Source organism: Rhododendron vialii, chromosome 10a (genome assembly GCF_030253575.1).
Source record: "Rhododendron vialii isolate Sample 1 chromosome 10a, ASM3025357v1".
Lineage (NCBI taxonomy): Eukaryota > Viridiplantae > Streptophyta > Magnoliopsida > Ericales > Ericaceae > Rhododendron > Rhododendron vialii.
In genome coordinates, this window is record NC_080566.1 from 35,552,428 (window position 1) to 35,576,123 (window position 23,696).

The 23,696-nt window shown below is 38.3% G+C and overlaps 1 protein-coding gene and 1 long non-coding RNA gene across 2 annotated transcripts; both read left to right on the forward strand.

The window, feature by feature from the left end:
• The first annotated feature begins 186 nt into the window (after positions 1-186).
• On the forward strand, positions 187-3,928 carry LOC131302663 (PHD finger protein MALE MEIOCYTE DEATH 1). Its single transcript, XM_058329414.1, has 3 exons — positions 187-570; positions 1,241-1,484; positions 2,130-3,928. Exons 1-3 carry the CDS (start codon positions 279-281, stop codon positions 3,643-3,645), a joined length of 2,052 nt encoding a protein of 683 aa, XP_058185397.1. The 5' UTR covers positions 187-278; the 3' UTR covers positions 3,646-3,928.
• A 1,031-nt stretch (positions 3,929-4,959) lies between these two features.
• Positions 4,960-10,048, forward strand: LOC131302665 (uncharacterized). The gene is made up of 2 exons (XR_009191864.1): positions 4,960-5,131; positions 8,263-10,048. It is a non-coding gene; the product is annotated as an uncharacterized LOC131302665 (long non-coding RNA).
• Positions 10,049-23,696: the final 13,648 nt, after the last annotated feature.

The following is a 23,696-nucleotide window of genomic DNA, read 5'->3' on the forward strand; positions in this document are numbered from 1 at the left end:
GTAAAGAACTACCAAACCGTTGGGATTCCGTATCAAATGACCATTACACCCCCCAATCACGAACGTAGCTCTCTGAACTACCAGGGGCATTCACGTCAATCCAAACCACCCCCAAATCGAGCGGGTAAATACACTACCAGTCCAAATCACAAAGCAACAAACTTTTGCAAGCTCTACAAGACTACAACTAACTTCGATTCTCTCTCCTTCTCTCTCTCTCTCTCAATCTTGCTTTCTCTCGCTAAACCCCTCTCCCTTTCACCTATCTAGCTCCAACAATGTCGACACCATTGGAAGCATTCAACAAACGAAAGCGGAGCCCAAAGATCTACGGGCTCCATACGTTCGGCCACCCGGGTTGCCCCATTGCTCCGGCGGGTCCGTTCCGGGACAACATCCGGGTGTTCCTCCGGCAGTGCTCCGAGCCCGAGGAGTACAACGTGGACGGCATGCCAGTTTGGAGCACGTTTCTGGTTCACGAGAACAGGGGGTTTCTGGTCCCTCTGTACACCATTGAAGAGAGCGTCAAGCACTCGCTCACGCCATTTTGCGATCACTGCCGTAGCACTGGTGAGTTTGTACCCCCTTTTCTCTTGATTCTTGAACTGGGTTTTTGACTAATTTTTTATTTGAAAGCTTCGATTTTCGAGAGGATACTGAGTTTTGATTTTAGAACTGGGTTTTGTGGAATTCAGACTTGAAAGCTACGGTTTGATTTTAAGGTTGGGTTTCTTGAGGTTTGAACTGCGTTTTTGTCCAATTTTGATTCGAAAGCTTCAGTTTTTGAGTTGATTTCTTTTTTTGGGGGGAAAACAGAGTTTTTTGTTCGGTTTTGGAAATGCGAAATGTGCTTCGATTTGATGTGGGACTTCAGGGTTTAGAGAAAAAAAAACCTATAGGTTCTGTTTCGTTTTGATACTGGGTATTTTTGAGATTCTTGATCTGAAAGCTTCAATTTATTGGTTGGATTTGGGAAATCAGGAATTACGTGGAATCTTGAGGGGTTTTCGTTGATTTTAGAATTTATCTTTGCGAGACTTTAATCGGAAAGCTTCAATTTCTCAATTTCAAGTGGATTTTTCGGCTTTGCGAACTGAAATCTTCAATTCTTGATACGATTTAGAAATTTCAAGGCCTACCCAGAATGATTCCGCCCCTACATTACATTTTCTAGGCACTTTTTTGGGGTCCTTATCATCAATGTTCTTGCGTGTTTCTTGGGCTTAAAATTCTGTTGCAGGTTGGAGTCACCATTTTGTGTCCAAAAGAAAGTATCACATAATAATCCCGGTGGACGATGAGTGGAATAAGCCTTTGGATGAAGGGGTTTTTGATCTGCAAACCCATCTACTGCACGGATTGATCCACTGCAACGGTTTCGGTCATCTGATCTGTATCAATGGGATCGAAGGCGGGTCTAAGTACCTTTGTGGTCGAGAAGTCATGGATCTCTGGGATCGTATCTGCTCAAATCTTCATGCCCGGTACAATAATATTTTTGTTTAGAGATTTTAACTAGGTCTATGAGTTGTGTAAAGGCTCAGAATTTTTCTGGGTTTTGTTTGTGAAGAAATGTGCAAGAATCAACACAATACTCATATAGAAACACAAACAAGATACAGAACTGAGTTAGGGTTTCAACTGTTTTCGATTTCTTTCTTTCTTCAATGAAGACAAAGAGCTCACAGGAGCTTATATACTCCTCTCTTAATCTGAGATTAACTAACGGACTAAACTAATCACAGAAACTAAACAAACTAGCCAACTGCCAGCTCAGCATGTGGAACAAATAGAGAAATTACAGAAATCACCTACAGTTGTTTTGTCTGAATCTCAAGATTTGTAGTACTTCCATGAACTGAAAATGGGTTAAATTTTTCTGGGTTTTATTTGTTTCAAAGGAAAATGGTCTTAGCTTTTATTCGTATGAATGGAAATGCTGCTATTTCATACATTTTAGTTGCATGTTTTTATTAGAAGTGGGGGGAAAATTCTTAGTTATGCTTGTTTTGAAGGAAAATTGTCCAAGTTCTGATTCTTATGCAATGAAAAGTTGCTTTTGACAGAATTTACATGGATTTTTGAATGAAAGATGGACTAAATTGTTCTGGGTCCTGTTTGTTTTGAAGGCAAATAACAGTAGAAGATGATTCCAAGAAACACTCAATGGATCTTAGACTGCTCCATGGGGTAGCTTATGGGCACCCATGGTTTGGCCGTTGGGGGTACAGATTCTGCAATGGGAGCTTTGGAGTAACCCAACACAAGTATGAAAAAGCAGTTGAAATTCTCAGCTTCTTAGAACTTGATCAGATCACTCACGATTTCACTACCGGCAGCTTATTCCGAGATTTCAAGCACATCATACGTTACTACAGAGATTTGAGTGAAACCAAGTTGATCACACTCAGAGACCTGCTCAGGTTCATGCTCGCTCTCAAGTCCAGAGTCCCATTTCAGAGAAGATCAGCCAGTGTTGCTTCCACTAGCATTTCTGCAGCTTCTTGTTCAAAACCTGTGACTAAGTCTTTTGCCAAGGAGAAACCCGTGAAGTGCAGGAAGTTTTCTAAGGTGGCTGTGAGTTTGAATAGCCGTTGGCCGGTTCGAAGACTGGAGCATGTAGCAGATGTGGTGGCGGATGCCCTGAAAGAAAAGAAAGTAGCTAACAAGGGTTTTAACTGTGGGATGACTAGGCAGGAGGCACGAGATGCGGCCCGACTCCAGATAGGTGACACAGGTTTGATCGATTACGTTCTGAAATCAATGAATAATGTGGTTGTTGGAGGGCTAGTCATTCGTCGCAATGTGAATAGGTCCACTGGGATTTTAGAGTTTTCGATCGAGGAGATCAGAAGAGATTCTCATGTCAATGACACTGAACAAGAACTAGAAGCAGTGCATAATCCAGTGCCCTCACCAGCATTTTCTCCAGGGATTGATGTTTATAAAGACGTAGACTTCCTTTACAGAAATGTACTGACGGGTTACCCTGTATCACAACAGATCAAATTGGCAGCTCAAACTGTTCTAGACACCAAACACTTTGTGAAGGAGTGGCCTTTTAAGGATGAAGAGGACGAATTGCTTCGATTCATTTGTCGTGTGGTGTCGAATTTCAGAGACTCAGAGCGTGATTTTTCAAGAAGGGAATTCTCTCATGGGGAAATCATTGTACTGCCATTGCACTCCACATTTGGTGATCTAAAATCAGAAGTGGAAAATGCAATGAGGGACACTTACTGTGTCACTGAGAGTTTAGTGGTGACTGAAATCGAAGGAATGGAAGGGATAGAAGACTGTGAGGTGCTGTTTGGACTGGTGGAGTCGGGTTCTGAGATTCGGGTTAAAGGGTTCGGTTCGGGTTCGGGTTCGGGTTCAGAGTTGAAGTATGAGAGTGGGGTTGATAACTGGACAGTGAGGTGTAGGTGTGGGGCGAGGGATGATGATGGGGAGAGAATGGTGGCTTGTGATATATGTGAGGTTTGGCAGCACACTAGGTGCTGTGGCATTGAGGATTCTGATGCAGTACCACCGTTGTTTTTGTGTGCCGGATGCTGCGCCTCTCTGGTGCCGTCTGTGGCTGATTCAAGCCTTGTGTTTGAGGAGTTTGGGATGGAGTCTGGTTCTGGTTTGTGGGAATTGTAGAGAGTGATGAGGGCTAATGTGTGCTGTGGGTGTCATGTGCAGGTGAATAACATTTGTATAGCTAATTTTGAACGGGCTGTTCGATGCACGAGAACAACAAGAAAAGAGTTCACATTAGTGTTTTTTTGTCTTTGTGCATCGAACGGGCACAGTCTAGAAGTGATAGTGCCGGTCAATAGCATTTTCTGTAGCTGATATTGTTGTAGTGTATGGGAAAAGAAGTGATAGAGAATGTTAGGAATATGATCCATTCTTTGATATGTGAACTAGAAACTCAATAAAGAAAATTCTTTTAGACCACAAAGTGAGTGTGGGGCCTTTTAATTTTTTTCTCCCTAATTCCATAGGCATAGGTTGGAGTAAGTACTAACAGAGCCAAATGATGAGTGAGTTTCTGAAATATGGACTACTAAGTTTTACTAGTGAAAATGATAGAAGAAAGCCGAGTGAGAGAGGTGGTGACTTCGTTATTTTTCGTTCTCAACACGCTTTTTCACGTGTCGCAAAGTTCTCATAGAAGAAGTAAGGGTACGATTGGTTCGGGTTCAATGATTTTGGATGTGTAACACTGAATCGATTTGTTCAGGAACTATGTTGGACAAATGTATGGTCAAACAAATGAAACAAATGTGCCATGTTAAGCTATATTGCAAGCATGTTAATTGCAGTGTTGTTCTTTGAAGTGCTCGAACAACTTTTAAATCTCCCAATACCATATGTCCCAAGGATTTGGGGCTATGCCAATTAACTTAAACGAAATGAACAAAAACTCATGTTATTCAGGAAATGCCATAATAATATTTCGAGTATGCTTTTCATTACAGTATATTTTGAGGTATTTATGATGCCACCGTTTGACTTTGATAGAATTGCGGTTGAACTAGTGATCCGTTCGCCTAATTTTTTTTTTCCTTTTTCTTTTCTACTCACAACAATTTTCAAAACATTGCTTAGAACGACATAATCTCAAATTTTTCTGCTCGCTACAAATTTCAAAACAATAATTTGAACGATTGACCATCAAACTTTTTTTCCATGTTCAAAAATAAAACATGGAACTTTTTGATTGGTTTAGTTTTATCGATTTTAACTAGCAACTCGTGGCTTGGTTCATTAAAGCTTGGCTCGACTAAATTCGTTCAAAAATCGAGCCGAGCTCGAGCTTGAGTTTTGAGCTCATTTACTAAACGAGCCAAGCTCAGCTTGCAAAAGCTCGGCTCATTTGTATTGGCTCGGCTCTTTTAAAGAGACTCGTTAAGGAAATTAGCTAGCTTTGGCTCGTTTACTACCGAGAGTGGCCAAACCAAACCGGCCTTATAAGTCGATACTTTAGACCGTCAAACGACCCGGTTCAGTTTTTGCCTTCAAACGGAATAAGAAATCAGAAACCGATTCCCATTTAAGCAGTACTCAGGCCTTGCAACGGCTCATTGTTGCTGATTGGTAGCCTAGGGTTCATTCATGGCGATCCCGCTCACCTCCTCAGGTCTCTCTCTCTCTCTCTCTCTCTCTCACCCACATATATATGTTGCGTGTAATATATAGTTTGATGTCTGGACATTGTATCGAAATACGCATATACTTGTGGGTTAAATTTAGCTTTGAGTTATTGAACCTAGAGTGGTTTGTGTAATGTGTGCTGATGTTTTCCGTTGGGTTTTAATACTAATCGGTATTGGGGTCGTTTTCGTTTTAACAGTGGCATAAGGCTTGAGACAATGGATTAGGGTAGTTTGGACATGTCTGTCCTAGATCAGTGAATGCAGTTAGTAGAAGGAGTGATATGGTTACGGTAGAGGACAACAATGAGGGGAGGGGGTGGGTCGAAAAGCTATAGGTTTGTTGGATATCACGGAACACGATGTCATTGATAGCAATCAATGGGGAAAATGGATCCATGTTGGCGACTCCTCTCAAATGATTGGAACTTAGGGCTCGGTTCGAGCTTGCAACTGCTTTGCCGGGGGACAAGCTTGAGGTGGTTGAGTAGGTGTCGTATGTGGAAGTGTGGTTCTTGAGTCAGGTGGGGGTTATGCCTCGGAAGTTGTGTCAAGTAGACTATATTACAATAAGAAAGTCTAGCAATTCAATGAATCTGCTCCATCTATAAATGGGCTTCTGGACGAAGCAAATTCTTCCATCCAAGCACTACTATGATCGCCACCAGCTAAGAAGCACTCACTTATGAGAAGCTCGTGTGTCATGTCCGACATCAGCCCCCATTGGATAATTTCGGACAATGTGTCGGTGATTAAAACATGTCTTTTACATCTTTGTTTTTGGAACTGGACACTCTTCAGATGGTTGGTTGGAGGTCACGCATTTCCATCACTTTTAGGCATTTATGAAACATTAGAAGTTCAGTAAAAATAACTTGTTTTACATTGATAAAAATGACAATGACAGGTTTATATCTATTGATATCTCGTTCTTGATACTTTTTTAATTTTAAGAGTGTTCTGTTAAATGATTGATGTAAACTATGATTAACAAATTGATGGAGCATTTTTTCCTGAAAAGATATGCAGTTACTCTTCTAGCTTTGATCAAACACAATTACTATGTGAATTATGTATTAGTATATTAAGCTCTAGAGTAAGGTCTACTTTCTTTTAACTAGCAACCAAATCAAACAAAGCCTTAAGTCCCAATCAATTGGGGTCGGCTACCTGAATCCTTTGTCCCCATAGAGTTGTGCCGAGAGCATCGTGTTACGTGATCTCCAAGAAACCTAGGTCTTTTTGAACTACTACCTCTAAAGTCAATTTTGGTCTAACCCTCCCTTTAGTGTTACCATCTACCGTAACCATATCGCTCCTAACTACTGCATCAACCGCGTCGACTGATGTACGATAGACATGTTCAAACCACCTTAGTCTGTTCTCTCACATCTTATCTACTATTGGTGCCACCCTCCATCCCACGAAGGTTTTCTTTTCTAATTCTATCTCCCATAGTCTTATCACACATCCATCTCAACATTCTCATTTCAGTCACACTCATCTTACTCGCATGTTGTTTCTTAGTAGCTTGGCCGTCCTTATGGTTGTACAGAAGAATTTCCCCTTCAACTTTGTGGGTATCTTGCGGCCACAACAATCCAGTAGCTGGCATTTTTTTTCCTAATACATGGTAGATCGATAGTTTATGACATAAACGTGTGTAACGAACTATATTTCTATTTGTCTTCCAATTGCTTAAAAGATTCATTGTGTTAGTGTGTCCATGTCGTGCTACTTAGGACACCAGTATTTTGCCTGAAAATTGAAATCACTTTGACCCTGCCTTTCACCACCATTGACGTTTGCATTGAACACTGCTGTTTGCCAGCACAAAACCTTGTTTCAGTTGTGCACTTTCCAAGGAATCTTTAGTGTATTCCTATGTTCCAAATAATGGCTGGGGCAAGTAGGGAAAAATGATGGTGTTTGTTCCTATGTGCTTGCAAACTTCTTTGTGCTGGCAACAAAAGGTTTCCATATACCAAATGAACAATCGTAATGAAGTAGTCAGATTGCTTAGGAACCTTGTGGACTAGATGTCGTGTTTCTGCTTCTAGGGAAGTCTAGGTTTGGGTTTCAATTTAGAGCTCAGGAGCAAGCACCTACAAAAGTAATCATGTTCAAGTTGTGCTGTGATTTTGGTTTGCTGCATGGAAGGCTTCCCCTTGCCAATTCTATGTGCACTAAGCACACTCAAGTCTTTAGTAAAGGGAGCGCTGTGAAGTATCCACCCCTCTCCCTTCTTCTGATGCCTTTTCGTCGCTATACAAGTGTTATGCATGATAGGGATCCAAAGTGCAATTTAAGGAGAAAACAAGATAGCAAACAGAGTATCATATTTCAAATACCACAACATTATAAGTTTAAGTTGCATGAAGGCAATGCTTCACTTATTAAATCAACGGGAGCACAGCAAGTAGAAAAGAGCAGACCTTCTAGGTACCCCTTTCCTTCTGTGCTTCAACTTATTTATGATATGTGCCTTAGAAACCCAGGAAAGGCATAAAAGATCCGCTAAAAGGATGAAAAACACACACACAAAAGCATAGAGTCATATCTCAAGCTCCATCAAAGCTGACTTGAGCTGCGTGATATGAATGCTTGCATTTCCAAAGACAATGAATGAGAAAACAGTAAGCTCACTCAAATCTTCAGGAAATTGGAGCCCTGTGAGGTACCCCTTTCCTAGGGCGTTTCGAATTCGGATTCCTGTCTGGGGACGGTGACGGTGACGGTGGCGGTGATGGTGAGGGTGATGGACTCCAGAGTGCAAGAAATGGAGGTTCTGCATTGTTTGTCTTTTTCATAAATGCTGCGACCTGAAATAGAATTGAACAAGTTTACCTTATGTTTGGTGAAAAGGAAAAAAAAATGTTATCAATTCTCCTATTGTCATCTATCTGTCATCCGTTTAGACTTCTGTCTCATGTCCCTTTAAAGAGATTCATGTATATCTTTTATATTATTGTAGATTGGACGGTGGTGTGTGACACGTGAACATTTTTGTCTATTTTCTTTTACGAGTACTTATTGTTCTGCATTTTTGTTGTATACATAATACTTTATGTTGATGAATAGTAAAAATTATATTGTTGCTTTCCTTGTTACCTTGCAGGCAATGGAGCAATAGCGATTTGAACGTGGGTCCATCAATATCCTCTTGCATATCTCACATGTTGTTTCTTCACCCGTTTGTGAGCCACTATGGGGAAGAGGATTCAAAGCTATCACCAACTTCCTGTTATTTCTGTAAGCCTGAAGTCAAAAGCAAGGGCAATTTATTGTAAGCCGAGAAAATGATCTAATAAGGAGAAAGAGGAAATGATCTATTTGCACTGGCTATAAACTCATCATCACAATAGAAGTTCCTCCTGTTTCTACAAGCTTATTCATCGAAGTTTATGCTTCCTTAGTTTGAAGTAGGACTGCATATCAATTAACTTAGTATACGATTCCTTAAGTGCAGTTTGTATGTATCAGTGCTGACACAGCAAGCAACAATATAAATGTGCGACATGGATATGGCAATTTACTGGCATGACGACACGATTTTTTTCACAAAAGTAGGGACACACAATTATAGGGGCATGATGCACATGAAGTAATTTTTTTTTATGTGGAATCAATACCATCGTTGTAGCTGCAGGACCGACTGAGAATCATCATAGTATACGAGTTGGTCAGATCTTGTTTTAATAGATGGTTTCGCGAGTCCACAAGAAAAAGATAAACACTTTGGACAGAGGGAATGGAGGAACTTTTTTCACTTGATTAAACTTGATACAAGTTTTATTTTTGCTAGAACCCCATCTATAATCTAGATTCCAATCTATTTTTTATGTTACTTTTGATATTCCCAAAACAAAATACTTAATACTACTAAGAGCAACTCCTATCTACTCCAGTTTCATTTGGTAAAAGTTCGGGACGGGAAGCTACTCGCCCTTGGTCAGTAGAACCAACAAGGGGGCATTTTCAAGTTACTGATGAGTTGTCAAGGGTAGATGATCTTAACTTTTTGACTTTTCATGCTTAATACAAACCAGCTGACCATGGAATTTTAAAACATATCTTTAGAACTTCCAAAACGACAATTCTTTGAACCCTGTCCTACATGAATAACCTATATGCCTTACATCGGAGATCAAACATGTACTTGCACAGATATATAGTCAAAGCTTGAGCTTTGACATTACACAAAATTCCTAAGTTCATATACGTTTCTCTTAACAATTAGAAAAGGTAGAAAATCCAATTTCAATTAAGATAACCATCTCTGTTTAATGACATGATTTTTAGCGTCTAAACTTGGATTTTATTTGAACAATTAAGTAAATGGAAGCAATGAAAATCCCTACTGCGTTTAGTGTCTCAAATCAATAGGGAAGGCTGCAAGGTTTAGAATTTTCATGTTTGCCTGAATAAATTCAATCTCTTATTGTTTGGTTTAGGATTTAGGATTTGCAGTATGCAAACATGAAAGAGTCAGAATTTGGCCACTCTACGATTATAGCAGGGATTTGTGGGCCTAAGTGATTGAGACGGCAAGCCAACCATGAACCAAGCTTAATTTCATTCTTTCTAGGACTGCTTAAAGCAATCAATTGACTAGCTAATTGTAAGCATCATTCCATCCTTATCAAGTTTCCTGCTTCCACGCAAGTTCTCTATTGGAGAAATGTAAAATTCAAATTGTATTTTTTTGCCTATATTGTTACATTTGTTTCACATAGGTTCGGAGAAAAGGAGACTTAGTTGCAGGATCCCCCTGTTGGGGTGGCTAATCTACCTCAGAACCTTGCTGTAAAGTCAGAATCTCCTTAAAAACTTGCTGCTCCCATCATGAAAGAGCGTGCTCCCAATTATGATAATCCTCTCAAGCATATAAATTCCGAAAGAAACTAATGAAATGCTACCAAGTAAGAAGATGGCAAGTAATGATAAGAAACTAGACAAGTATTTACTCAAACTTGCTCAAGTGCTTAGTATAGGGATGTTATTTCCTGCTATTCGCATAAGGAACATTTGCAGTTTGACGTCAATTATGAATTGACAGGTATACTAGGAGTAATGACAGAATCGATACTTTTTGGAGTATTTATAGGTTTACTTACATACTCACGCACAAACGCACGAGCACACACACACACACACACGTTCAAGACGCTCCCAACCTTAGAGTCTTCTATATTCGCTCCCCAACCTTGGATTTTTAGGTTCTCTGTTTTTGTTTCCTCTTGGTTTTCCCACACTTTTCTCTCTAACTCTTAATTCTATGTCTACATTGCCTTTTATAATGAGGCGAATTCAGAATTGTTCTAATTGTGTAACTGCCAATTACTGATAGTGGGCTTTTCAAATTTTTTTTTTTTTATACTGATAGTGGTCGTATAACTCAATTTGTGTGGGTTCTTACCATATATCTTCTTCTTCTTTTTTTCCGGTTCTATATCTGTTTTTTTTTTCTTTTTCGTTTTTTGTTTTTCAATTCGTGTGGATTTTACAACATATCTACTTTCTTGAAGTACAAATAGATTCACCCTTGATTTCTTCCGGAAGTGTTGATATTATGCATACTCGTTTTGTGAGGGTCTCATGAGAATCATGTTGGAAAATTCAGTCAAAGAGGCAAGCAATTACCTAATATGTCATATGTTGCTTTTAATTTTATGGACGCCGTTTCATTTAACTATCTAGTATAGACCTTTTTAGGTCCTATTGCGATTATTCAATGTTAAAATTTAGTTTGATAAAGTAACCTTTGATTTTTCCTTATCTTTCTTCTTTGTGGAGATGTTTCATCCACCCACTTTGTTTATGTCGTTAGAATTAGATAGAACGGAAGCCAATCTTGTCTCATTCTTTGTTTGGATTCAATTGACATGCCACTGCTTGTCAGTCGCGTCACATCCTTTTTTCTTTTCTTCTTTTTTGGGTTGGAGTTGATAATATTTAGGGCATGTTGCTTACATGACACCAATATCCACCTATTTGACGTACCATTGCACATCACTCAAGTGGTACTTATCACAATGACGTGTATATTAATTAGTTTAACCCCATTTATGATCTTCCTCGTTTTGTCCCCACAGGCTTTACTCGAACGATGAACTTTAGTGGGGCCTTCATCGTATGAATCTCCGCCATATTGGTCATGTTACGCTAGCATTTCTCTGCCCCTCAACATATGAAAACATTGATGGCACACGTATGGAAGATATCTTGTGAAAGGGTCCTGTTCTGGTGTCCTCACCAAATTCACATGGGACCCAAATATAAGGTTCTTTCACATCAACATCCCATGCAAGTTAATCCATCTCATGGAAGAATAAAAGTTCAATCATCTTCTTGTCCTGCATCACATGATCAAAGTGTTTGTATTTTATTCCTCGTATTTTCAGAAGGAAAGCAGATCGTTGATTTTTTTGGGGGGCATAAAGGTACAGTTCTCTGTTTCCCACATTTTCTTTCTATTTTTGTGTTTGATTATTTACAGATTTGGATTTCTGATGATAGGTTGTTTAATCATGCATACTTCCCCTATGTCTAGATTTGCTCGCCTTATATCCAATTATCTGATAAATAAATAAAATATGTACTAAAAATCTTCAGGCAACCTCTTCATCTACGTGTTTAACCAATTCAAAATTTTTGGAAGCAAGTGACATTTGGATATGAATCTATGATGCATCTGTAGTGGTATGTTGGTGCAGCATGCATACTTCTTCTAGATCTTGATTTAATCATCTTAGATTTACTTATGAACATGTTGGTTTTTATATTTTTTAGTTGAATGTTTTCCAAGGTTTCCACAATTCCTGGCATCTTTATAGATATATGCATCATAAGAATCTAACTACTCAGAAGCCAGTTTGGTGTAAGAATACACAAAGTTTTCAAAATCTGGCTTTTTCATTTTTTTAGATGTAATTTCTCTTCTCTCAAAGTTGTAAACGATCTAAGCTCGCGCAACAGGTCTTTGTCTCATTTTTTTTTAGGCCTTTTACATGGATCCATTGTCTCTATAATTCTTCTTCAAATCATTTACCCAGACATGTCTAAGATTTTCATGTCTTTTCATTACTATAACACATGTAGTTCTAGTCTTTTTCTTATTCTTCTATGGCCGCTTCAGGACATTTCCACCGAACGTCCAAGGTCTGATCAACTTTTGTCCATAATTGCGTGCAAGTTTTGCTAGACAATGCTGCCCACCGCAACACATCATCAGGTACCAAACCTTTTAGAAGCTTGTTTTGCATTAAAATTTTATTAGCTTTGAATTTTCACATCCATGTTCAATGAAAACTAAATTTCCGGAGTAGTCTTTTTGGGATCTTTTAAACAAGATCCATGTTGAATAGGAAAATCTAATAAAAGAAATCAAGTACTTTTTTTGTGTCTTGAGATCTTTGAAATGAAGTCCTACGTTGCTTGGTGTGAAAGAAAAATGAACTATGCCGGTGTGAGGGCACCCTAAGTTTTGTAGTCATGGGTATAGCCTTACAACTATCTTTTAACTCACCTAGAGGTCGTTGGAAGCAATTGGTTCAATGTCTAGAGTTGAGGTTTCATCATGGTGTATTTCCCTTTTGAGGGACTTGTGCCTGGAATCACCTTATGTCCCATCCTCTAAGGGTTTGTTATATGTTTGATAAGCTTCTATTTAATAATTGCATGTGATTTACTGCATATATTTCCAACATAATTGAGGCCGCTCAATGGTGTGTCAAGCCCAACGTGGTACCTGCATATCTTCTCAGTAATCTTAGCATAATGTGCCCAGGGCACATACCACTAGTTGGCTTCCCTGGCCTAAGCCTTCTTTATACAAAAGCTCTCCATCTTCTTTTTGTCAGATTATCGTTATCTCCTTCACCCGTCGTTGTAGTGTTAGTTCGGTGACTTCTACTAGACTTTAACCCACATTGTCACCTAAGCCACCCAAGCTTGGTTATTATAATCCAGAGGTCAATCCCCCTATAGCCAATTGGTAAAGGTTGTACCCCTAAAAGAAATCTCACATGGTATCCTCAAATTGGCTGGGTACTGGTACAAGTTGCTATGTGGGATAAGGACTAACAACTCCATCCCCACTATGATACTCTCTATTGGAACATATATTGCGATTTGTGATGAACCACCTGCACGCAAGTGAGGCATGGTCTACTATTTGATTGGTCAGTTCTTATCAAAATGTGGATTGTTACCTTTAAGTTTTTGCCTTTTCTTGATTATCTCCCTCCCACCTACAACGAATTTCATGATAAGAATTATAGGCTTCGTTAGAGATTGGATCTAGGTTGTTCACTTCTTTATTCATCTCATCCACTACCCTTTTCCTTCCATTTTTTTTGATGGAGCTACCTGAATTCTTTCACTTTTTCTCTCCTTTAGACTTATGGTCCTCCTTGCTGGAAATTCTTTGTATTTTCACCAAGTCTTAGTAGACACTCCCCTTGTACTTCCTCGTGTGGCCTAATCTATGTTTATTTTGAAGCAACTCCGCTCCTGGTTTGCTATGATTACGTAGCCTCTTCGTCCATTTGTCACATTTTTAGGTCCCACTAAGATCTTGCTGGTCTGCCTTATCTAACACCGAGGAAGCCTGGAGTCACGAAGCATGCCTTCAAGGTGATACATCCGGTTAGACATGTTAGGCAAACACCAAATGTGTCCTTGTATAGAAAATGTGATAACAATCAACAAGGATTAATTGGTTATATTGGCAAGCTTTAACTGCGAAAATCTGAAAATCCAAAAACCATTGATTAAAACGAAGGAAGATGAAAAACCCTTCAAGTGCGTCGATTCTGTTTCATGAGGAGTTCAGTGAAGTAAAGAGGCATTAGAACTCAAGCTTCTTAGACGAAGATGACAATCTCATTAACTGCAAAGAAATCTAGACAAAAATGAGGTTGATTAACTAAAATGGTTATCCATGGAGTTCTTAAATTTAGGAAAAAGTACCTGAATTTTTGAGCAATCAATATGTTTTTCCATCTCACTTCGGACGACGACGTCTTTGTAAACATGTCGATATATTTTCAATACTCTGTGTTCTGCATGAGTACCTGCATCAATGCAATGGAGGCAAGCAGGTGAATCACAATCAATGCAGTACTTGGTTAGTTCATTCTTTGGTGGTTCATGGAGTTCACAAGAACCGAAATAGGTTCTTTGCAGAAAGGAGTCTAGCCACTCGGGCTTTCCCTCCGGTTGCACTGCAGGTTCAGCCTACAAAGTTAACTCCTTTGTTAGAAAATGGAGACTCAATAAATAAGATGATATAGTTACTGAACTTAAATCATAAAGAAGATATAGAATAAAATATTTAACACTACAACTGTAATGTTCGTGGTAACATGCGACAGTAAAATATGTTTTTAGCTTTTAGTCGTAGAGCAGAAGTACCGTTGAAATGGATGAGTGTTTCAGGATTATCACAATATTGATAATGAGGGGAAATTCGTAGGAGTTTTCTAGTACCACTATGATGTATGTACCAAACGTTGGACGGTTAAGGGAAAAAACATTTTCAAAGAGTGAGTATACCTTAGAATAAGAATGTTGAGCGTAAGATTCTATGAAAACAAAGATAAAACGAGCACAAATCCATTTGGAAGAAGTTAAAAATGTGGCATCGATTGAAAATATTATGAGGGAAAACAGTTCGAGATTGTGTGATTATAAGCATCATTAGCAACTAACGCGGGTTGTAAGTTGTAGTGATTTGATCCACATGGAGGGTGATAAATTAAGATAAGGCTGTGGAAAACATGGGTTGTTGCTGTTAGACTTGTCCCACATCGTTCATCTAAGCCAACCAAGCTTGGTTAATGTATTCTAGAGGCTACTCCACCTATTGCCAATTGGTTTTAGGTTGGAACCCTCCAAGAAATCTAACAATTGCTGCAGATAGAGATGATTTCTTCCACTTAATCAAGAATGTGATTTTGAGTATGATTAACCGGAGGAAATGGTCCATTTACGGGACCTCAAATGATCTGATGAAGGCAAGTTGTGTTGAGCAGTGTTTTAAAAACCGGACCGACTGGTTAAACCGGTTAACTCATCAACCAGCTACTTTGCCAGTTTGTTTCAACTAAAATACTGTTTTAAGTATCAGAACCAGGCTATTTTATGAAAACCGCCCCCACTATACGGTTGAACCAGCCGAACCGCTGTGGTTCCGATGAACCATGCCACTAAAATTATTAACTTGGAATTATATCAAGTAACTCTCTGTTTATCACAGTTGCTGGGTAGCTAAAACTGTAGCCTAGGCGAGTATTTATATTGAAAAGGAACTTCTGCTTTATCTCTCAACCGATGTGGGACTAACTTAACCTGCCTTGATGCAAGAGCATCCTCCTCTCTTTCCTTTCTTCAAAGTTCAAAGAGCAGCATTATGGAAATTACATTTTGAAACTTTCAAACTACATAAATAATGCACTTGGCCAAGATACTACATATTCCATTATTAGCAAACTTTATATGCTAATTGCAACTCTCTTAAAAGGAAAAAAGATTACCTATTGTAGATTTTGCAGAGCTTAATTTATGGTCAACTATATTATTCTACCACACTTTGAAAACTACGAGGTGGAAAATAAATTAGTAGGTAGATTTAGGATGTATTCATACATAAATAAATGACGTCACGATTCAATTCTGGTTCACCCGCAATTGAACTGGTGACCCATCCATCCAGTCCCTCTCCAGTTTGCTCACCGGTCCGGTTTTTAAAACATTGGTGTTCAGTTAGTTTGATCAACCATTTGGCAAAACAATGCAGATATTGCCCATCATAAGTTATGTAGTGATGAAATATCTAGTGGTAAGAGCAAATCAGTTAATCAGCTACAGTAAACCACCTCATTGATATTGACAATTGGTCTCATTAATATTGACAATTCAGTTAATTAGTTTTATGTTCAACCGTTGTTTTTTGCTAAAAGATGATATTCAGAATAACTATTGTTCTTTTGCCGTTTGTATTTGACTTGTATGTACGGCTGCAAAACTAAGCTTAAGTTTCAGATGGGGCTATCTGTTGCCCAGCATGAAATTTATTTGTATTTTTCAATGTTATAAATTTGTTTTGGGTTTAGCAAAAGTGAATTATGCAAACTATACTGATCTTAATTTATTTTTCCCCATTGAGTTAGAGAAATATTTTAGAAATGAAAATTGGCGTGGTAATGTCATAATTATGATAATAGTGGAAGTAAGTGGACTTGTGATCTCTATGTTTTGTAGAAAGTGAACCAAGGATAAGGCTGAGCACTTTGCTTGCTTGAACTGCATATGGGGTACGAAACAAACAAATCCGCTAATGTAAGTAAAGCTCATCTGAAGGTTGGCCTCTCTCAAACTCCACAAGAGGTACAATCGATGCACATTATGTAACTTTTATGGAAGATATAACTTTGAATCTAAATTTATAGGGAAAATTTCTTTCAGCATCATAATCAGTTTTTAAGTTGGCTACGACTTTGGTGTAAATGCGTTATTTAATGGCCGGAGGATCCCAATCTTGTATAGGAATTATAATTCACATTCGTAGTTCTATTATGTGGCTGTTGTGGTCCATACCTTTATATAATAGGTAAGTATGACCTTTGACAACTTGTGATCGGCTGTATCTGTGCACATTTAGTAGCTTAATTTTCTTCCAGTTTAAGGACACTCGGAGTTTTTTTGAGCTGAATATATTTTTGTAACTTATACATGTCATATTTTACCCGAAAATGCCAATGAAAAAAAAAGTGTACGGCAAAATGCTGAAACAAGTGTTGTAAAGGTCTAGAATCCGATATATCCACGGCACAAGACTTGTTTTAGTATACTTGATGTGTTTTAAATATTTAGTTTCATTATTAAGCTTGAGTTAATTCTTCTCGATTAACCTAAATTTTCTTTTCTGTTACCAATAACGGCTTGAAGACTAACATCATATAGTTACTAATTTTAAGTTGTTTGAGTCGGTTGATATTCTAGTAATTGTAATGTCCAACGACATTTGTCAATATATCAATGATGCCTTATGTGGTCATTATAAAATTCAGAATATAGTCACATTAATAGAGAAAGAGATGGAAGAAACTTTACACCATTTTGTTTATATAGAAAAAAACAAGTTTCTTTCATCAATCCTCCCTTTCTAATTCACCCCTTGAAAAACAAGATTGGACAAGATCAAACCTATCCAACATTCTCTAGATCTTTTTCAACCTGATTGGTGAACAAAACATACAAAATTATTAAATAAAATGGGATTTACAAAGTTTCAAAGAACATGTATAAAGAAATTATGCACAGAATGACAGAATTACTTACCTGGTCTGAACTAGAAGAGCTCATTTTTGCTTAGCGTGAGGAATGAGGTAGAGCAATAAAAGGTGGTTGGGTAAGTTTAGAATGGGAGAAATAATGGAAGTATTAGGCAATGAGAATTCTTTTGAATGAGGAAATGAAAGGAGAAACTCTCAAAACACATTTCATTCTTATATTGGTGGTCTTATTCCTTGAGGTTTTTCCTGGCAATTACTTCTCCTATGTTTATATGAAAGGGTTGAATAGTAAAATCAAACAATGGGTCTCTAGACCTATCCTCTCTAATGCCTTCTGATTCGGGGGCATGATTCCACTGCACAACGACCCTTGAGTTCCTCTATTTTTGGTGGTATAGGGGGGCCACTGTTTGTGGTAAAACATTATGAGCAAGGTTAGGCGTGTCTACAGTCTTCCTCCGCCCATACCCCATCGATTGAGGTTAGCATAGATACATTAAATGTTATTGTTGTTGGTAGTTTATCTCTTAGTTTATGGCATACAAAGCACAGACACTCTAATAAGACGAATCAACATAGACCCATTATTTTTCTTAAACTTGGGACACGCCACACGAATATGTTAGATACATGTTTCTTTATATAGCTTGGCATAAAATCCATCAAATTAAGGTGAAAAAATGCAAATGATAACTAACAAAAAAATTGCCGCTAAATTAAGTATCTATGACCTAAGAATCCATCGAATTTCGACCCTGACCCGACTTTTTGAAAACTTATTATGACCTCTAAATGTGTCTCTAATGAGTCCCTAGTGCGTTCCAACATGTCGCCAATGTGCCCCTATTGTGTCCAAGTAAAGTGTTTGGGGCATTCTTTGTGGAGTCCCGTGTTTAATCTATGTCAGGCATGGATACATGAGGGCGTTATACGTGTCTTTGCTTCTTAGTTTAGAGCTAGCAAATAGAGGGCAGTTGTGATACATATATGGAGAGTTGAAGGTCTCTAAGTTTGTGGTTGAACACTTCATGGGGTTACATTTTGAAAATACAACAAATACGAAAAAGAGTTAATCGAGGATTTTATGGAAAAACATTGGTACATCATTGTCTGTGTTTCCCTTATTGAACTCATCAATAGAAACGAATAACACTTCTTACAAAGAAAGCTAGTTGATTACTTATCATCTACTAGGGGCTTCTGCTAAATTCATCCTTAAGTTTTTTCCTTGGAATTGAATTTAAATCTATATTGCTTGCGCTTTAGTAGGTTTCCCTTATTGCACTTGTGAACTTTCTAGCTCGTTTCACAAATAAGTCAGACTAGATTGAGCAATCTAAATTGCACTTAGTAACTTCTTCTTGTACGAGGACTATACTAAGTTGTTGATGATTACAGTAAGGGAAATCCGTTTAATCGCATCTAGTAGAGATTTAAATGTATTTTTAATGAAAAAATTCATTCGTACTCCTAAAAAAATGGCTTTTATAATGAACCCCAAGGGGTTGATCTAGTGGTCAAGGCCTAGGACTTAGGGGTTTGCTCCCTCTTAAGGTCTCGGGTTCAAAACCCCTCAGTTGCTAGTAATTCCTTTGGGGCCAGTCCATACAAAGCAAAGCTCTGACTTTAATTGGAACCCCGTAAGTGGGCGTTTCAGGTGCTATAAACTCCTTTGGGGCCAGTTCATACAAAGCTTTGCGTTGACTTTAATTAGGATCCCTGTAAGTAGGCAGTGAGATTGGTCCACCAAAATTAGTCGAGGTCCATTTAAGCTGGCCTGGACAGTTGAGTTATGAACAAAAATGGCTTTTATTATGCATTTAACACCTACCATATAGAGCGGTATTGTAGAACACAAGGAGAAATTGGGCATTAACTACTATAACTCAATAGCATCTTTCAATTGACATAAATAGGGAGAATCCCATTTGGTTGCTTTAAAGAATTTACCTTCTTAGTCATTGCAATTTAGTTATCCAGGAAAGTTGTGATTTTTTGATTTACTGTTGGAGATCAGTTTTCCTTATTAGTTTCGTTGCTTTGGTTGATAATTTATAAACCTTTAAGAATTTCTATAATTACAATTTCTTAGGCTTTGAACTAGATAAAATTGGGTTACATTAAATATTTTACTGTAATGCAATTAATACTCTTCAGTCTTCGCATGCTCATTGAAGAATTGCAACTATGGACCAATCAATTCGTAACCATTAATAGAACACCTGAGAAAACTAACTTGATATTAATTGTAAGTGTAATAGCACAGCATATGGATATAATGAAGAATGGGGTGTGTCCATATTGGAAATGTGTTGTACTCTCCAGGATAGAAGTCGGATCATATTATCCCTTTTGTTTTATTAGAACCATACACCCTTCAGATGCTTGCTAGATGAAGGTGTCAATTATAGACACAAAATATTACATTTCAAGCTTGGAAAAATCACTTGTGGTTCACTGTTAACATTGAAAATGTTGCAAGAGTTTTTCTCCAAAGAACTCGCCATAGATTTTTGTCTGCAATATTCTCTAGGGGAAGAAAATTCTACTATTATGTGTGCTTGGAAAAAGTTATTTGAGACTTCACTCCTATATTTAGGGTCTATCTCATATGACTAAGAGCAGTTATAAAAAATAACATTAGTCAAGCTGTGCCATCTTTGGAGAGGATATTAGGTCTTATTGAAACTTCTCTTCCAGTATAACTCTATCATGTCATGTCCTAAGACTCCTAATACATAGAAAAATGACATTGTGAGTGTGCCGTTGTCAAGTTGTAGGCGTGCTTCTTAGGCATCTGCTTGAGAGTTTTGCTTATCCTATGTTCCTATTAGTAAATGATCTTTCTGATTTGTAACACATCTAGACTATATAGGCTTAGAATGCTGTATCCAATGAGAACCAGGATGTCAGAAATGACGTTGGAACTCGTTTAGAAGATGGCACTGCCAAATTAGTGTTGGCTATCATAAAGTATGTGTTTGTACATAGTTACGTGAACTTAAAAAAATCAAATCAAATCAAATTGAATCTTACGTGAAACAAACAGATTATTGGTGATTTCACTCTCTCTCTCTCTCTCTCTCTCTCTCTCTCTCTCTCTCTCTCTCTCTCTCTCTCTCTCAAGCAATACAATTGATTGTGTTCCTTCTTGGTCACAGGATTTGTTCATATTTTTCTTTGTTTTTGGTGGTTGCCCACCAATGTACCATTTGTTGTTTCCCTGATAATGTGAACACAATCAATTTAGTATTACTTGGGCCTTGCCAAGAAATTTAAAGAACTCAAATGAAATTATTGTGATTTCCATCTCTCTCTCTCTCTCTCTCCCACACACACACAAACCCACACACAAGCACATATGCCCGCACGCTTGTGGATATGGCTTTGAACAGCTGACCTGCTAACGCTTGTTGGAAATATTCCCACATCGGTTAATTATCTCCTCCAAAACTAGTATATGAGCCTGGGCGGCCTCTCCACTCATTGCCAATTGGTCTTGAGTTGGATGCTTTAACATGATATCAGAGCTAGGTTTTTGGCAGCTTTTCCCCTTTGTTTGTGCCATAGTTGCACTTGTTTCGTTTTGATCCATGTGTTCCGAATCCTTTGTTGAACTCTTCACGTGCGAGTCGGGGGTCACACACATGAGAGGGAGTGTTGGAAATTGTCCCACATCGGTTAATTATCTCCTCCAAAACTAGTATATGAGCCTGGGCGGCCTCTCCATTCATTGCCAATTGGTTTGGAGTTGGATGCTTTAATAATGCTTAGTCTAACCACGTCGCTCAAAAGATTAACCTCAAGTTTTACTCGTAGTACAATATATATTCGTTCCATTTTCATTTCTTTACTGATGTGGGACTTGCCTCCCCCCCAGTCCCCTTAGACCAAGGTTGTACTCTGATACCAACTATAACGACCCGTGCCACATGACTTGCAAACCCTTAACCTAACCACATGGCTCAAAAGGTTAATCTTGGCTGATACAGTAGCTGCTCGTAGTACGATATATACTACTTCCATTTTCATTTCTTTACCGATGTGGGACTTGGGTTCCTACAACTTGCTCCTTGTCATTGAGCTCTTACTTGCTTTGTAGTTAGGGCATTGCTTGTATGTCATAGCATTCTGTGTTTTTGGAGATACTCCAAGAATGTATCTAGTCATGCACTTTGTTAGTATTTCATTCAAATTATTGTAAAATGTGCCCCAAGCGTGACATGTGTATTATAAGAGTTGGCATGCCAAAAAGTTCAAGCCGGAATCAACTTGTAAGAAATAGACTGCAAAGCCTTTATCCTCTTCTTATTACTCTAAAATAGAGTGAAGACCTTAACCTTAAAAACCCTAATCTCAACTCCGAAAGCCATAACCACAGCTACTTCTTACCACCCCTAGCCCTTGCAACCACCATCTCTTCCCCTCTTCCATAACCCTCTGCCACTACCTCCCAGCTCTCTAGCCAGCACCATAACTCTTTCCAACATTCCCTGCCATAAATGTCATCCACTCACCTCTCCCTTGTTGTCCCGCCACCCTTTCCATCATTTCCTAACACCATTCTCCCAACCCCCCGCCCCCCCCCCCCAGTCACCAATCCCTCTCCCCTCTCCATCCACTACTGCCAACCTTCCCTCCATGTGCTAAGTTCATAGTTCAGTGGTAATGACATATAGATTGCATGTGTGTTTCTGCGTATTGGAAGTCATACTTTATGCATGCATCTCTATACGCATGTATAGATAGTTAGATTATAGATAGCTACTTCATCTGTTTTTAATTGTCCACCTTCCCATTTTCTGTTGTCCCAAAATAAGTTTCCATTTTCAAATTCTAACAGGTAAAACCCGATCCTCTTTTGAGAATTGAAGTACGCGAGATTTCAAATAATCACATTAAATGCTCAAGTTAAACAAAACTCTTCAATTGTAAGTATTTTTGAAAGTTAACCTTTTTAAAGTGTAATGTTGTCGTCCCCATAAGAAGTTGGATTCCCACTGATGGACACTTAAAAATGAACAGAGGGAGTATTTGTATATATTGCAAGTTCCCTTTAATTATATGTGTAGGTTTGATTTGTATGGGGTTTTGGAGCTTCATCCAAAGCCTTTGTATAGCTGCACATATATACTAAGTATGGACAAAAAGACACACATTTCACACACCTATGTGGTCAATTTGTAAACGACCTTCGATTACCAAAAACTTGGAAATTTTGGTTCATATATGTCTTAAATGTGTTAAGATGTGTCCCAGTAAGAATCTATTTGTACAGAAACCAAAAGAGACAGATACGATAGGAGCAAGAAGAAGAAGAAGATAGAGAGGGCAGTTTTCATGTTCGATGCCAATGGAGATAACATTGCACTGTAGTATAAAACCACGAGGTGATCAACTTGCTAATAATAATGATGGGTGGTAGAGTTCTTGAGGCCTAAACCACAGAAGATAAAATGGAATTGTCTGTATTTTTTAGTTGGTTGTACCCAGTTAGAACATTCTCTTACAATTGTCATGAGCATACTTAAAGCATTAGCATTAAATTTCATTATTAAACGAAATTGTGGAAAGAACTATTCCACTATGATTTCAGTAGGATATGCTAGATGTAGATCCAACGTCATTGTTGTTGATCTAATGGAATTTCCATCGTAATCAGGTTGACTATGAAATTCATATTGTCAGCTTTGAGAAATGAACGTAGCACAGGACCAAAATTTTCTTTGTAATTAGTCATGATAGGATTCAGGTCGTTACGTTGTTATGGAATTTGCATCTCATAGATTTCCCATGGAGAGACCGTAGGAATGGACATGATTGCTTGGTCCTCTCTTTTTCTTTCCCCAAGATAGAAACCACTTGTAATCTATTTCTAATGTCATGATGAGAAGATAAACGAAAAGAAAAATCTGTATCTCAAACAGTGCTTTTGTTCTAGTTAAAACATGATGACAATGTGGTGTTTCTTGTAAATAGATGTTGGAACACAGTAAGGTCGGTCAACTCCTTCAATATCTTTCATTTCTCAAATTCGTATTGACGTTTTGCAGATTTTGGCACTCATCCGTCCCCCTCTCCCCATGTAGAGACTTTGTGGGAAGTGGTAATCTCCAGTTCTCTCTCATTCCATTGCAAGACAGGGATTACCTTTTACTTGGTGTATTTTTGGTACTTTTGTGAACCTGAATGTCTTGGCAGTTGCTTCAAAATTTAAGCAAGACCGTCCAGATTTTATAGTTGCTGCTGACTC

Bases quoted from the DNA above. Each gene is read 5' to 3' on its own strand.
- LOC131302663 (XM_058329414.1), top strand. From the start codon at position 279: ATGTCGACACCATTGGAAGCATTCAACAAACGAAAGCGGAGCCCAAAG. The intron at 571-1,240 runs GTGAGTTTGTAC...ATTCTGTTGCAG, and splicing joins CGATCACTGCCGTAGCACTG to GTTGGAGTCACCATTTTGTG. The intron at 1,485-2,129 runs GTACAATAATAT...TTTGTTTTGAAG, and splicing joins TGCTCAAATCTTCATGCCCG to GCAAATAACAGTAGAAGATG.